The 15,621-nt window shown below is 52.1% G+C and overlaps 1 protein-coding gene across 2 annotated transcripts in view; it reads right to left on the reverse strand.

Annotated features, from left to right (window-relative positions):
* Positions 1 to 11,757: 11,757 nt before the first annotated feature.
* Positions 11,758 to 15,621, reverse strand: part of SBK1 (SH3 domain binding kinase 1) — a 54,069-nt gene continuing 50,205 nt past the window's right edge. For both annotated transcript variants that reach the window (XM_027527209.1, XM_027527207.1), the window contains exon 4: positions 11,758 to 15,351. In XM_027527209.1, coding sequence (XP_027383010.1) covers positions 14,524 to 15,351 — 828 coding nt within the window. In that variant the 3' untranslated portion in view covers positions 11,758 to 14,523. The remainder of the gene's footprint in view (positions 15,352 to 15,621) is intronic.

The following is a 15,621-nucleotide window of genomic DNA, read 5'->3' on the forward strand; positions in this document are numbered from 1 at the left end:
CCCAGAGGCCACCAAAAATCTTTAGATGATTCTATGTTAAAATTAGAGGGAAAGGTATGGGAAGATACCATCAGCAGAGTTAAAAGAATAATTAGGGACTTCTCTGATGGCTCCAGGGTAAACAATCTGCCTGGCAATGCAGGAGACAGGGGTTTAATCCCTGATGCAGGAAGATTCCACATGCCTCAGAGCATCTAAGCCTGTGCACCCTAACTAGTGAACCCCAAGTGCCCTAGAGCCTGTGCCCTGCAACAAGAGAAGCCACTGCAATAAGCCTGCACACCGCAGTAGAGAGTAGCCCCCTACTCATCACAACTAGGGAAAAGCCTGAGCAGCAATGAAGACCCAGCACAGCCAAAATTAAATAAATAAAATTATTTTTTTTTAAAAGGGATGATTTGTATTTGCAAAGATGGTCCAGGCATGTTCCGCACAGACAGTCCTTATAGGTAGACAGCAAATCCAAATGGCAAATCCATAAACTAAAAATGCTCAATCTCATAGGCAACAGGGAAAGGCAAATTAAAGCTCCAATGAGCTGGCAATTTATACCCAGCAGGTAGGCAAAAGTGAAAGAACTGGAGGGGTCTGGGGTTCATATATTGCTGATGGAAATGCAAACTGTTAACAGCTCTTTTAGAAAGCAATTTAGCAACATCCCATAACAATTTTTGCAAGATTTTATGCAAACTTTATTGAGCAACTGCAAAAGAACTTGCTCCACCAAAACAAGAGAGGAAATCAAGGAGGATAAACATAATTTAATATAGAAATAGGAGCTCCAACATAGAAAGAGGGGAGGGACTCCTCTGGGAAATATTGAAAGACAGACCCCAGGATGACATGACATGGTTCAGCGAGTGGTCAGTCCACCTTGGAGCAGGGCAAGGGGCTCCAGCAGAGCTTTTCTTCAAGATTAGATTTGTAAACCAGTTCACCCAACCGAACACCTTGAGAAACAATTTAAACAACTGGTGGAGAGTCTGAGATTGAATTAATACATGCATAGCTTTTTCTAAGCAAATGGGGGAAAAAGAAAGAAAATTACTAACAATTTTGGAAAACCAAAAGCGCAGAAAGGGAAGGTGATTATAATTTACTACTTGGCTCAGCACTGAGTGGAGTTTACATGTCTTAGCAACATTGGCTGAGATTCTTGGATGGACAGATTAATCTCATCAAGTTTAGGAAGTTTTCAGCCACATCTTTCCTCCCTGCCCCAATATGTTTTTCTGTTTTTCCATAGTTTGTTTATTTATTTTTGACAGCACAGGGTCTTCGCTGCTGCTCACGGGTTTTCTCTAGCTGCAGTGCTCGGGCTTCTCGTTGCAGTGGCTTCTCTTGCTGCGGAGCACCGGCTCTAGAGCGTGGGTTTCAGTGGTTGTGGTGCAGGGCTTGCTTGCTCCACGGCACGTAGGATCTTCCCGCACCAGGCACTGAACCTGTGTCTCCTGCCTTGGCAGGCAGATTCGTTACCACTGAAACCACCAGGGAAGTCCTGTTATTATGTTTTGGCTGTGTTGCATGGCTTGTTAGTTCCCTAACCACAAATTGAACCGGCACTCTCAGAGGTGGAGGCACCAGGCTTAACTACTGGACCCCCAGGGAAGTCCCTGTGTTATTAATAATAAGTTATCTGTAAGTGATTATGAGATTTTGTTTTCATGCAGCTTTGGGGAACCCAAACCCTAAACCCAGTTTAGTTTTATTCAGAATGATGAACACATGCGGTGTCTTCTGGTTTATAATTTGATAATTATGCTTTCCTGGTGCAGACTGGCAGCTCTCTGGGGCTTGGCCATGAACCATTTTCTAGGTCATCCATTTTGCCAAGCCTCAAAAGGAAAACATCTTTTTTTAAAACTATAAATTAAAAAAAATAAAATCAGATCATGTCACACCCTGCTTGAAACCTTCCAGGGCTTCCTCACGCACTCAGGATGGAATCCAAGGTCCTTAAATGACCCAGAAGGGCTGACAAGAGCAGCCTCTACTCAATTAGGCAGCAGCCATACCTTCTCCCCAGCTTTTTATTTTTCAAATATTCAAACACAGAGGAACTGAAGGAGTGGTATAACAATCACTCATCGTCTGATTCAATAATTACCAATAATTGCTTTATTGCTTGGGCCACGTGTGTGTATTTTGCTAAAACATTTTAGTTAGTTGCGGGCAATATGACGTGCGTGCATGCTAAGTCAATTCGGTCAAGTCGGTCTCTTTGCGACCCTATGGATTGTAGCTCCCAGTCTCCTCCGTCCACGGGATTCTTCAGGCAAAAATACTGGAGCAATAATACTGGAGCAAATAATACTGGAGCAAAAATACTTCCCAATCCCATGCCCTCTTCCAAGGGATCTTTCCAACCCAGGGATCGAACCCGAGTCTCTTACATCCCCTTCATTGGCAGGCAGATTCTTCACCACTAGTGTCAACTGGGAAGCCCAGAGCTCACGGCACTTTACCCTTAAAGACCTCAGCATGAATCTGCTAAAAATAGGGACATCTTCCTTCACAGTCCCATGCCCTCATCATATCCAAGAAAAGTAACAGTCATCCTCAAATATCTTCTAATACTGAAGGAGGAAACAGAACAGGCCCTATCTTGAAAGCAGGACTCCATCTTGGGCCAGACTCTGGACTTTGAGCTAATGCCCAGTATCTATGGAAACGACAGACCGCCTGGAAAACCAGGCCCCCAGAAGGAAGAGCCCCAGGGCTCTCCATAACCTAAAAGAATACCCTAATTATCTGTGTAAGAATAGAATCATACATTCTATTATGCTTATTGGGGTATGACCACAGGCCTATTGATAATTGTCCACTGATAACTACCTAGGCTTAAGGCATATGATCGTGGGTTAACTTTGTATCTTTCTTTTTCCTTTGTTCAGACTAGTTTCAGGGAACCTTATACACTTAGGGTACATAAGGTTTTCACAAAAACTGGTCGGGGTCCTTGGCTAAGAGGAGACTCTGTCTTGGGCCCGCTGGTGTAAAAAACTGCACTCCACTATCTGCTTTGTCCTTCTGAGTGAGTTTGTTTCCCGGAACCCATGGCTACAAAAATACTGAGTCCACATTCAAATGAACCCAGTTATTTCCCAAATGAGTTTATAGATGTTTATTTCTTAAATCAGGACCCAGTAAGATTTACATGTTGCATTTTTTTCAGTCTCTGGTAGTCTAGAACAGCTACACATGGTGAGGTTTGGGACCGCAGCATCAGAGCACCTGGAACCTGTTAGAGATGCAGCTTCTTTGGCCCTGCTCCTGACCTCCTGTCTCCAAACTCTGGGGGTGGAGCCTGGGAATCTGTGTTTCAGCCAGCCATGTGATTCTTATTCATGCACAAGTTTGCGAATCACTGATAGACCAGGCCAACTTTTCTTCCCCCTAGTTCCTTGTCCTTCACCATCTCCTGGAGATTGCTCAAACTCGTGTCCATCAAGTCGGTGATGCCATCCAACCATCTTGTCCTCTGTTGTCCCCTTCTCTTCCTTCAATCTTTCCCAGCATCAGGGTCTTTTCCATTCAGTCGGCTCTTCGCATCAGGTGGCCAAAGTATTAGAGTGTAGGAATTTAGAACCAGAAAATTGGTAAGTACCCAGCCAGTTATCTTCATGATCATTTCTGGCCATTCCTCTCTGCTTTACTCTATCAGTTTCCTCCCTCTTGCTCTCTCTCTCTAGTCCTTCTGTAGCAGAGAAATGTGGCTCCTTTTCTCTTGGGCATCTATTTTCCAGCCTCTCGTATGGTTAGATGTTGTTTAGTTGTTCAGTCATGTCTGACTCTTTGCGACCCTATGGACTATAGCCCGCCAGGCTTCTCTGTCCATGGAATTTTCCAAGCAAGAATACTGGAGTAAGTTGCCATTTCCTTCTCCAGGGAATCTTTAGGTGTGGTCATATGACCAGTTCCAGCCAATGGGATGTGAGTGGAAAGTATGTTCCACTTCTGGGACAAAGAGAGAGAATTTATCCTCTCTCTAAATTGTTTGCCATCTCCCAACTGAGGCCTCAGGGGGACCAGAACCACAGACAGAGGTCCTTAAATCACCATGCAGAAGACCAGCTTCAGGCTGTTGGGTGAGGCAGATGTAATGTTTGCCACATCAGTTATGATGTTAAGCCACAGAGATTTAGAGTTTCACGTGTTACAGCATCAGTTTAACCAACACATTGACTCTTCCTGCTTCCCTAGGCTCAGATTAAACACAGCTGCCCCATGACTTCTACGCACTCATATTTTATTGATATATTGAAGCAGGTATTGATTGGCTTCTCAGTTTCAATTCTACACCTCTGGGAGAAAGACTCAAACTGGCCCAACTTGGGACAGCTTGAGACTACCCATAAAGTTACCAGCTATGGCACCAACATGGCAGTGGACCCCTCCATTGCCAGTGGAGGGACAGGGCCATTCTTAAAGAAGATAACTATTTCAATACTTTCTAGTCCTTAAAAACACATGCGTATGCAGATAAGGAGTAAAGAAAAATAGGGGGTGAAACTCCCTGGTGGTCCGGCAGTTAGGACTCTGTGCTTTCACTGGGTTTGATCCGTGATAGGGGAATTAGGATCCTGCAAGCCATGTGGCACAGCCGAAAGATAAAATAAAAATAAAAGATGACATTCTGATGTTTGCAGGCTTCCATGTGTTGTGCTGTGCTTAGTCGCTGAGTTGTGTCCAACTCTTTGCAACCACACAGACTGTGAAGTAGTACTTAAAAAAAGAAAAAGAAAAACAGGGAAGAATACAAAGGCAGTTATCCCCTGATCCATGAAGAAGAAACAAACATGGTTTCGTTGCAACGGGAGAAGGTACGAGACATTGAGCACCCAGGAGCAAACCCCCTTTCAAGCCTCAGGATCACACCTGGGCTCACACTGGGCTAATACCCCATTGACTTCAAGTCATATGCTTTGATCCCAGATTCAAGAGAATGGGCAGGTCATCCTGCCCGTGGTTGGAGGGCACTGCAAAATAATCTGGCAAAGGACGTGGGTGGAGAAAGGGTGAAGGATTGAAGGCAAAGGATACATCCCTCACACCCCATCTGAATTTTCCCCGGGAGAATACACCCTCTCTGTCAGTTCCCTGAGTGAGGTTCCGCCTCCTGCTCAGGGGTGGAGTAGCTGACAAGGCGTCAGCCAATCAGAGCACTGAATTGCCCTGGCTACTGGTGATTGGCTCATCCGTGATACAGGATCCATTCAGGACCAACCAAACACAACGCAGACACCAACGAGGACAAGACTGAGAGGAAGGGGAATCGCACTCTTTCCAGCTGGGAATCACTCTGAGATGACACCGGTTGGGGGGACTGGCAGCCATCCTACACCACCGGCAGAGAGGAAGAAGTCCCGGAATAAGTTGACACAGAAGGGGCCGAGCTGGTGGAGAGGGAAATCCATCGCGGTGTTGAAATTGAAGCCTCTGCATAAGCTGCCCCTGATTTGTGCTTCACTTTTACAAATCAGTTTCAAATCAGCCAGTCTGTGTTGGTTTATCTATTCCAGCTGCTCTGCTGCTGCTGCTGCTGCTGCTTAGCCACTTCAGTCGTGTCCAACTCTGTGGGACCCTGTGGACTGTAGGCCTTGCCAGGCTCCTCTGTCCATGGGATTCTCCATGCAAGAATACTGGAGTGGGTTGCCATTCCCTTCTCCAGGGCATCTTCCCAACCCAGGGATCGAACCCGGGTCTCCTGCATTGCAGGCAGATTCTTTACCACTAAGCCACCAGGGAAGCCCCGTTTACCTGTTATTCGGGATCAAATGGATCCTGATGAACACTCAGGTAATCTCAGCATGAGAAGTGAGAATCTAGACCCAGAAGCGCTCAGTGGCTTCTAGAAATCAATGTTACCTATGTTGATCCGTGGCTGCTGTGGGACAGGACCCCATAGATACTGGTGGTTTCAGGGGTCTTACAGATTAGGTTTCTCTGCCTACCAGTCAGAGCTCTCTCTCTCTCTCTCTTTAAACTTATTTGGCTGCATTGGGTCTTATTTGTAGCACACCGACTTAGTTGCCCTGTGGCATATGGAATCTTCCCGGGCCAAAGATAGAACCTGTGCCCCTTGCATTGCAAGGTGGGTTCTTTACCATTGGGCCCGCAGGGAAGTCCAGTTAGAGCTCTTTGTTTGCAAGGGACAGACAACAAACTCAAATAGGATATATTGGCTCATGTAACTGCAAACCCCATTTTGATCTAATTTCAGTCATGGAAGCATACTAAGTTGCTTCAGTTGTATCCGACTCTTTGCAACCCTATGGATCGCAGCCTGGAAGGCTCCTCCGACCGACTCTTTGTGAGCCTATGGACCATAACCCGCCAGGCTTCTCTGTCTATGAGATTCTCCAGGCAAGAATACTGGAGTGGGTTGCCATTTCCTCCTCCAGGGGATCTTCCCAACCCAGGTATTGAACCTGTGTCTCTTATGTCTCCTGCATTGCCAGGCAGGTTCTTTACCACTGGTGCCACCTGGGAAGCCCATGGATCAGTCATGGATCCTTGTACTCAAATAATGTCATCAGAGTCCACCACTCCTTGTCTCAACTCTGCTTCACTCACTGTGTCAGTTTCATGCTTAACCTGAATCTCCCCAAGTGGTGGCAATGATGGCCACCAGGCTTACATCTCACAGGTTACAGCTCTAATGAAAAGAGCGTACTTTTCCCCCTAATAGGTGTGGAGAAGGGCCAGGAGCTGCCTAAATGTAATTATACAACTTGGGCTGTATAAACCAGTTCCGTAAACCTGAGCCAATCGCTGTAGCTCATGGGTAGGAAGATGCTGCTTGACCAGACCTGGGTCATGTGATCACCCCATGGAGCCAAGGGGTGGAGTTAGCCCCACCGGAACCACGAGGATCAAGAACATGCAAGGGAAACTTGGGTTGCTGTCACCCAGAGAGGGGCAAATGCGTGCTGAACAGGAAATAGCAGATGTCCACTAAGTCTTCTGTTATTCTTAGCATCGCATGGTCCTTATCACACCTGTAATTAATTATAGTTGCCAGTCCTCTACTTTCTGCAGTCATCCCCATTTTCATTTAACATCAAAATAAAATGTCATGAGCCCCTCACCACATGCTAAGGATAACCAAGCCCCTCCATGGTCTTTCTGAGGATTCGCAACTTGGGCTCACTGTCTCTTTTTTTTTTTTGGTTGAACCACCTGGCATGTGGGATTTTAGTTGCCTGACCAAGGATTGAACCCACATACCCTGCAGTGGAAGCCCAAAGTCCTAGCCACAGGACCACCAGGGAAGTCCCAGGGCTCACTGTCTCTTGAGTTAGGCCATCCTAGCTTACTACTTTTTTTTCCTTAGCTTTATTGAGGTTTAATTGACAAAATAAAATTCTTATATTTAGGGTGTACAATGGGGCTTCCCAGGTGGCGCTAGTGGTAAAGAATCTGCTTGCCAATGCAGGAGACGTGGGTTTGATCCCTGAGTCAGGAAGATCCCCTGGAGGAGGAAATGGCAAACCGACTCCAGTATTCTTGCCTGGGAAATCCCATGGACAGAGGAGCCTGGAGAGCTGCAGTCCATGGGGTCGCAAAGAGTCGGACACGACTGAGCACCCACGCGCCATGTACGGTGTACAACTTGATGTTCTGATGTAAGTGTATATTACGAAATGATCACCACCATCATTCTAATGAATATATCCTTCAACTCCCATAGTTCAAATTTTATGTGGTGAGAACACAAGATATACCTTTGTGGCAAACGTCATGTATACAATACAGTATGTTAATTATACAGCCTACTCTGTGGCAGTCCCCATGTGCTCTCGGCCTCTGAAGCCACCATCCTCTTTCTCCCCTTTTGGTTCCACATGGAAACCCCTGAATTCCTCCACTGCCCCAAAGCTCTGTTAACCCAAGGCTGGGTAATGAATATTCTCCTCCCCTCAACTTCTAGTAAATACCTCAAATTTGCTTTCCCCCCCCACACATTTCCACCCCAATCCAGGCACTAGATGGCTGGGTAGGGCTTGACATTTTTGAGAGAGAGATGCTGTGTGGGAACTGTCTTCCTGAGTGATGTAAGTTGAGTAGGCATCCACTGTCTGGCATGAAGGGTATACTGGGAGCTTTGAGGTTGCCCCCCTCCAGTGCTCCTTGTCTTGGCAGCCTTAGCTGTCACAGGCGAGGACTGGGGAAATTTTGCCTGGGGTTCAAGGAGTACCTTGGGGAAAAAGGAACCAAAGAATAAAATCTGTTCTCTTCTGAAGCTCAGTGTCATAAGAAATCTTTTGAGGGACTAAGTTAATCTAGACTGAGGACTATGGGCAGAAAAGGACACTAAATGCTCTGGAGAAGAAACTTTCCATGATCAAGGAGAGGTTCAGTTCAGTTCAGTCGCTCAGTCATGTCTGACTCTTTTCGACCCCATGAGCTGCAGGTGTCCTTGTCCATCACCAGCTCCCGGAGTCCACCCAAACCCATGTCCATTGAGTTGGTGATGCCTTCCAGCCATCTCATCCTCTGTCGTCCCCTTTTCCTCCTGCCTTCAATCTTTCCCAGCATCAGGGTCTTTTCAAATGAGTCAGCTCTTTGCATCAGGTGGCCCAAAGTATTGGAGTTTCAGCCTCAACATCAGTCCTTCCAATGAACACCCAGGACTTCAAAAGCATCAGTTCTTCTGCGCTCAGCTTTCTTTATAGTCCAACTCTCACATCCATACATGACCACTGGAAAAACCATAGCCTTGACTAGACGGACCTTTGTTGGCAAAGTAATGTCTCTGCTTTTGAATATGCTGTGCCCTGGGCTAACCAGAAGGATCCAAGGGATTTCCAGGGGTTGGTTGGGTTCAGAAACAGTGTAATGTTTTTATGGAAATCCTTCTTGTCAAGCCCCTTTGACCTGGCAGGACGATGACTTTTATCACCTGGAGGATGCCTGAGTTCAGCAGTGATACTGAGTGGCAGACAGAAGCAACAGCGCAGAAAACCAGGGCCCCCTAGTGGTAAGTCCTGGCATTCTCTGACACATTGTTCTGCTCCTTGGAGCCCCATGAACAGCAGCATGCCAGGCTTGACACATTGGGGGTTACAAAGAGGGGATGTTTGTACATTTGTAGATTTCCCTTCCATCCCCATGTTGTTGTCGTTTAGTTGCTAAGTCGTGTCCAACTCTTTTGCAATCCCACAGACTGTAGCCTACCAGGCTCCTCTGTCCACGGCATTCTCCAGGTAAGCATACTGGAGTGGGTTGCCATTTCCTTCAGGGGATCTTCTTGACCCATGTCTCCTGTATTAGCAGGCAGATTCTTTACCACTGATTCACCAAAGTGTTCTGTTTTATAAGGGACTATCGCCCCCAGGTATCCACCCTTATCATTGCAAACAGATAGCAGACATTTTCAAAAAATTCTTGGGTAGGAATCCTTCCCCATCTGATCTAGTCTGGGTGGATTTTTTCTTTCTCCCTCACGCTCTCTGTTTTTTACGATTTGTTTTTATTTATTTATTTGGCTGTGTCAGGTCTTAGCTGTGGGATCTTCCATCTTTGTTGCCTCTTGTGGAATCTTTGGTTGTAGCATGCAAACTCTTTAGTTGTGGCATTTGGGATCTAGTTCCCCAACCAGGGACTGAACCCAGACCCCCTGCATTGGGAGTGCAGAGTCCTAGCCACTGGACCATTAAGAAGTCTTTTTTCCCACTTATTTACCCCTTTCTCTTTTACCTCCATGCCTTTCAATTTCATAGATAGTTTTGTAACCTACTTAATGCCTGTTTTTAGGAAGTAAGCTTCAGGAGATATGGATTGTATATCTTGTTTATTGCTGTATCCTCGGCCCCTAAAATAGTATTAGGCATTCATTCATTCAGTTGACAAATTGTTATGGAGTGTCACGTGCCAGGCTCTGTACTAGGCATCAGGTGGGGGTGGGAAGGGGAGTAGCGGTTTGCCAAATACTGACTCTGCTCTTATGGAACTTATGTTCTAGTGGGGAGAAATGGAGAACAAACCAATACTTGATATCGGGAATGGTGGGGCATGAAGCAGGGTGAGGAGCATCTCCTCCAGGAAGTGGACTCTGATCATTGACATTGGAGCAGGGACCTGAAGGAGGGGAAAGGGGAGCTGCAGGGAGATTTGGGAGAGTCCAAGGCAAGGTCACAAGCCCTGATGGTAGAGTGTACTTGGCTGACCTAGAGGCCAACAGGGCCTGAAGGCGGCACAGGCGTGGAGTAGGGAATGGGACCTTTGAAGGCCACTGTAAGGACTTCAGCTCTGATTTGGAGTGAAGTAGGGAGATTTTCGGAGAAGGCAATGGCACCCCATTCCAGTACTCTTGCCTGGAAAATCCCATGGATGGAGGAGCCTGGTAGGCTGCAGTCCATGGGGTCGCAAAGAGTCGGACACAACTGAGCGAATTCACTTTCACTTTTCACTTTCATGCATTGGGGAAGGAAATGGCAACCCACTCCAGTGTTCTTGCCTGGAAAATCGCAGGGACAGGGGACCTGTTGGGCTGCCATCTGTGGCGTCGCACAGAGTCGGACACGACTGAAGTGACTTAGAAGCAGCAGCTGGGAGATTTTCTGGGGCTTCCCAGGTGGTGCTGATGGTAAAGAATCCCCTGCTAATGCAGGAGATGCAGGAGACACAGGTTTGATCCCTGGGTCAGGAAGATCCCCTGGAGGAGGGCACAGCAACCCACTCCAGTATTCTTGCCTGGAGAATCCCATGGACAGAGGAGTCTGGTGGGCTGCCGTTCATAGAGTTTCGAAGAGTTGGACATGACTGAAGCGACTTAGCATGCATACATCCAGGGAGCTTTTGTAGGCTTTCCAACAGGATGACAGGTGTCACCTATGTGCAGACTCACTCTGGCTGCTGTCCTGATAAGACCCTAAAGAGGCTCAGGAGAGGAAGCGGGAAGTGAGTGAGGGGCACCAGGCTAACGAGGGGTGCCAGTTTCCCTGCTGGCAGTGCACGCACTCAGATTCTGGGTAGAGCTGTGGCTGAAGGAAGAGCCAACAGAACTGCTCTGCTGTCACGAGTACGTAATTAATAAATATTTGCTGAATGAATGTTGAATCATGAAACTCCTCCTCGCCTGCCTGACTCCCCTGCGTTAGAACTTCCATTTGCCTGCTGCCTCGAGTCTGCAGCCTCATCCAATCAGCTTTTTTGCACCCGCTGTGCCCGCCACCCAGACAATTCCCGAAGCCTCTGGTCTCCGTCTTTGGGGAGTTCCTGCCGCCTCCAAACTTGACCGGCTTCCCGGCTTCCCGGTTACGTAATTTCATGGCCCCCAGCCTTCCACGTGGGTGATGTCTGCTACATCATTAGATCACTGGCTGCCCGAGGACGGGGCCCCATCTGTCCTGTTTACTGGCACATCCCCAGGCCCCGCTAGGAAGCCAGGTGCACAGAACGCACACGGTAAACATTTGCTGCTGGGCGGCTGGATGAATCGCCTACTCTGTTCCTCTGGGCTTTTTGGCCGCTATTTCCTGCCCAGTCTGAAGGGCTCCACGCTGAAGCTGGAGTCCAGTTCAGGGAAAGCTCCCTAGTTCTCCCCCACAAAACCTGGGTCCTTGTTCCTTTCATGCTCCATCATCCCTGGCTGGGGCCTCCTCTAGCTCACACAAGAGGTCACAGGCCTGGGGTAGCTGCCTTTGGACTCTGCAGACCCCACCTTAAACAATGTGTTGTCTTCAGTTTCTACTTAACTGTGTGTACCCCCCTCTCTAGGCCCTATCTGAGACAAGACAAGACACCCAGTGGTAATTTTTCTAAACTTTTGTTTATTTTATAGCAATTGTCATGATTAGAGAAGTAAATAACACATTTAAAAACCTTCTCAGGGCCAAAGGATGCCAGACTATTTACAAACACACGGTGGAGGACGGTGGCAACATGAGGGTCTGGGGCTGTGGGGCTGGGATCCCACCCAGGCCCCGAGTCAGGCTGGAATGCTGACACCAGCCACCAGGATGGTCCCACCGGCCACAGTGTGGGCCCGGGGAGCATTGGCAGCCTTAGGGCTCTGCTCAGCTGGCCTGGTGGCAGACGCTTAGCTAACTTGTGGCCCTGCCTCCTGCCCAGGGGGTTGCCACACCCCACAGGCCAGCTCCGAGGGGCCTCTGGGAAGCACCGAAGGACAGGGGGCAGTGTAGGGGGCGCGGGGCTGGGACAGAGGTCGGGGATGACCTGGCCGGCCCAGGGTGGGACAGAGACACACGCGCGTGTGCGCACAGACAAACACCTGCACAGAAGAATCGCGAGGGTTTTTTTTTTCCTAAGTCTTCAGGTCTACGGTGTGATTCATTTTTTTGCTATTTACTTGTTCTTTGACAGTGACATAAACTGAGGTAAACATCTGTGACCAACACCTCTCCTAAGGGGCAAAGGGTCCCAGCACCCCCAGTAGAGGTGGTGGTGGCTGCGGCAGCAAGGCCCCGATGGGGAGGGCGGGCACAGAACCGGTTCTAGTCCTGCTTCGCTGTCGGCTGCCGCTGCCCCCCTCTGTGCCTCTGACAACAGGGGCTGGGCTACAGAACTACGGTCCCTTCCCAACTCTAACATCCTAGATACTACGACGAGGGAGAGACTCTCAAACAGGATCTTAAGAGAGAGAGAGAGAAAGAGGGCGCACGCGAGGGGCGTCTACTTGGAATCTCGCTTCCGTGTTATTGCAGGAGAGACGGGATGTCGAGAGGCCTAAGGCAAAAGGAGAAGTTGCGGCTGGGAGAGGTGCCCAGATGGGCTCCAGGTGGGCTGAGCGGAGGGGGCAGTGATGGGGAGGCGGGCCCTGCTCCAAGGCTTGGCCCTTGGTGGGAGGAGGGGGGAGGGTTTGCTACTTACCTGGCATATGTTGGGCCCCCATGCCCGCCGGGGAGGTGGGTCTCTAGATGGGCGGGCACACTGAGGAAGGAGGGGGACCAGGCCCTGGGGCAACCGCACTCTGTAAACTGGACCCGGGCAGGGCGGGGGGACCTATAGCCCTTTTGCGTGGTGGGAATGAGGGTGAATGGAGAAGTGGGGGCTCCCGGCCAGAGAGTCCCCTCTGGTCAGCCTGGCCCACTAGGGAGCCCCCTCAAATGGCCGAGAACCCCAGAAGGGACCCTGGAAGGTGTGGCCCGGGACAGCAGGCGGGGCACCGCCAGGCAGAGGGAGCAGTCTCTCCCAGGATGAGGTTATTGCGGGGTCCCAGGCCTCCATGGACAGGGCAGGAGTCATGAGGGTGGGTTTTGTGAGTCTGGGCTCCTCTGGCCTGCAGGTGCCTCCTTGCCAGGCTCCCTGAGGGGTGTGCTGAGCCGGGGGCCTGGGCGCCCTCTGGCAGCTGCCCGCTGAGAATCCTGGGGCGGAGTGACTGGGGTGTCTGGATGCAGCCACTGAACACACGAGGCTACACGCACACAGGTGCCTTCTGCATGTGCTCACACTGCACACGTATCTGTTCACACGCTCACCCCCTCCCCCATTTCCAGGGCCCCTTATCCTCACATCGACACCCCAGTACCAGAAACTTGGGAGACGTGGGGATGGAGTCAGCCCCAGGCTCAGATGTTGGACTCCAGCAGAATTCCCGGAGAAATTCCTGGCACAAGTAACCTCACCGCCTGCTCAAAGTCCAGGCCACTTAGTCTGGGCTGGGGCAGCAAGGATTGAGAAGATCTGAGCAAGGTTTCCCTGGCCTGGGGAAGGTGCCAGTGGGCAGGCCAAGCTGGGGCGTGCCCGGGCTCTGAACTCATTCCCCGGGCCTAGTGATGCAGGGGCATGAGGCCCCTGGCCACGGAGACCAGTTGTCCTGAAATCCCTGTGGGGGGAGGGGGAGGGCTGCGGCTTCTCTGGATGTGTGTGGTCTTGGCCTGCCGCCCTCCTTTTGGGCCCTGTGTCCTCATGGGGCAGAGGGGGTCGGGGGGAAGAATGGGTGGTGGGAGAGTCACTGGATTCTTGGGGCCTGTTTACACACACACACTGCTGTGACATCCAGAAGTTTGCTACATTTTTGCAGGGGCGTGGTCCCTCCCCTCTAACCCTCCCTGGAAAAGGGCCGGTCTCGATGAGCAGCACCCCTGCCCTCGGCTCACCGCCCTCTTCCCAGCCAGTGCCTAGACACCCTAAGCCCTTTCTCGGCCCCAACACTTGAGTTCCTTTTCATTCCCAGGGTGGGAGTGGGGGCGGGAAGGTGGGGAGGGGGGCAGAATAAGGGGTGGGGCTGCTGGATGATCTGCCAGGGGGGTGCAAAGGGCCCGGAGCCACTAGTTCAGGGTCCCAGGGTTCAGGGAGGTGTGGGGGAGTCTGCCGGCAAGCTCCCTTGCTCCTGGTGTCGGGGGTGGGGGGTGGGGGGCCTCTGAATCCTCGGGTCTGTGGGGCTGGGCTCCTTTGGTGGCATCTTACCGGCTCGCTGCCGGGCCGGGCGCCTGCCTCGCCTACCACTACTCCCTCCTGCCGCCGCGGGGGGCTGGCCGCTTCGGCCAGGGCGGCTCCCTGCGCCCCGGCCTGGCTGCTGCTCGGCGCCCGGGCCCCGAGGGCGGCGGGGGCGGCTCAGACGCAGATCTCGATGGCCGTGGCCAGCACCACCTGCCCTTTGCTCTTGTCCGGGCGGCCGTCGGTCCTGCCGGGAGGCCCCGGGGGGGCCAGGCCGGGCTCGGGCACGGGGACCGGTACGGGGACCGGCACAGGTCCGGGCCCGACGGCGGGAGGCGCGGGCCGGGAGCCGCTGCCGCTCTCGGTCAGCACCGTCCGCTTGAGCGGCCCGGGCGCCTCGAGGCGCAGCGGCCCGGCGGCCGGCGGGCGGTCCCCGGCGGGCTTGCGCGCGCGGTGCGAGGGCCGGCGCCGCAGCTCGGACGTGAGCTCGTGCTTGAGGAAGCGGAAGACCTCCTTGGCCGGCCCGCGGCGCTCGGGCTCCAGCGCCAGGAGCCGCTGGAACATGCGCAGCGCTGGCTCGGTGAAGCGGCGCCACTGCGACGGCAGCCCCGGCAGGCGGCCCCGCTGCCAGCGCACGAACTCCTCGAAAAAGGCGTCGGCGCCCGACGCCGCCTCCCACGGGAAGTTGCCGGTGAGCACGCAGAAGATGAGCACGCCGAAGGCCCACACATCCACGCCAGTGTCCACCGCGAAGCCGTCGGCGCGGCCCGCCTGGCACACCTCGGGCGCTGTGTATGGGATGGTGCCGCTCACCCGCTTCACGCGGCAGCCCACGCGGCGCGTCATGCCGAAGTCGGCCAGCTTCACGCGCCGGCACTCGCGGTCGAACAGCAGCACGTTCTCCGGCTTGATGTCGCGGTGCACCAGCTGCCGACCGTGCATGAAGTCCAGCGCCAGGCCCAGCTGCTGCACGCAGCGCTTCACGGTGTCCTCGGGGAGCCCCACCTGCGGCCGGAGAGGAAGGGAGGGCGGCTCAGGGGCGCGGGCACGTACCACCCCGCCCCTTCCTTCCCATCCCCGCCCCGCAACTGCCCCCTCCTTCCCATCCCCGCCCAGTCCCCGCCCCGCCCGCCCCGCCCCCTCCTTCCACCCCCGCCCCGCCCCCCCGCCCCTCTCCTCCCCATCCCCGCCCCCCAACCGCCCCCTCCTTCCCATCCCCGCCCACTCCCCGTCCCGCCCTCTCCTTCCCATCCCCGCCCCCGCCCTGTCCCTCTA

The sequence above is a fragment of the Bos indicus x Bos taurus genome, chromosome 25 (genome assembly GCF_003369695.1).
Source record: "Bos indicus x Bos taurus breed Angus x Brahman F1 hybrid chromosome 25, Bos_hybrid_MaternalHap_v2.0, whole genome shotgun sequence".
Taxonomy (NCBI): domain Eukaryota; kingdom Metazoa; phylum Chordata; class Mammalia; order Artiodactyla; family Bovidae; genus Bos; species Bos indicus x Bos taurus.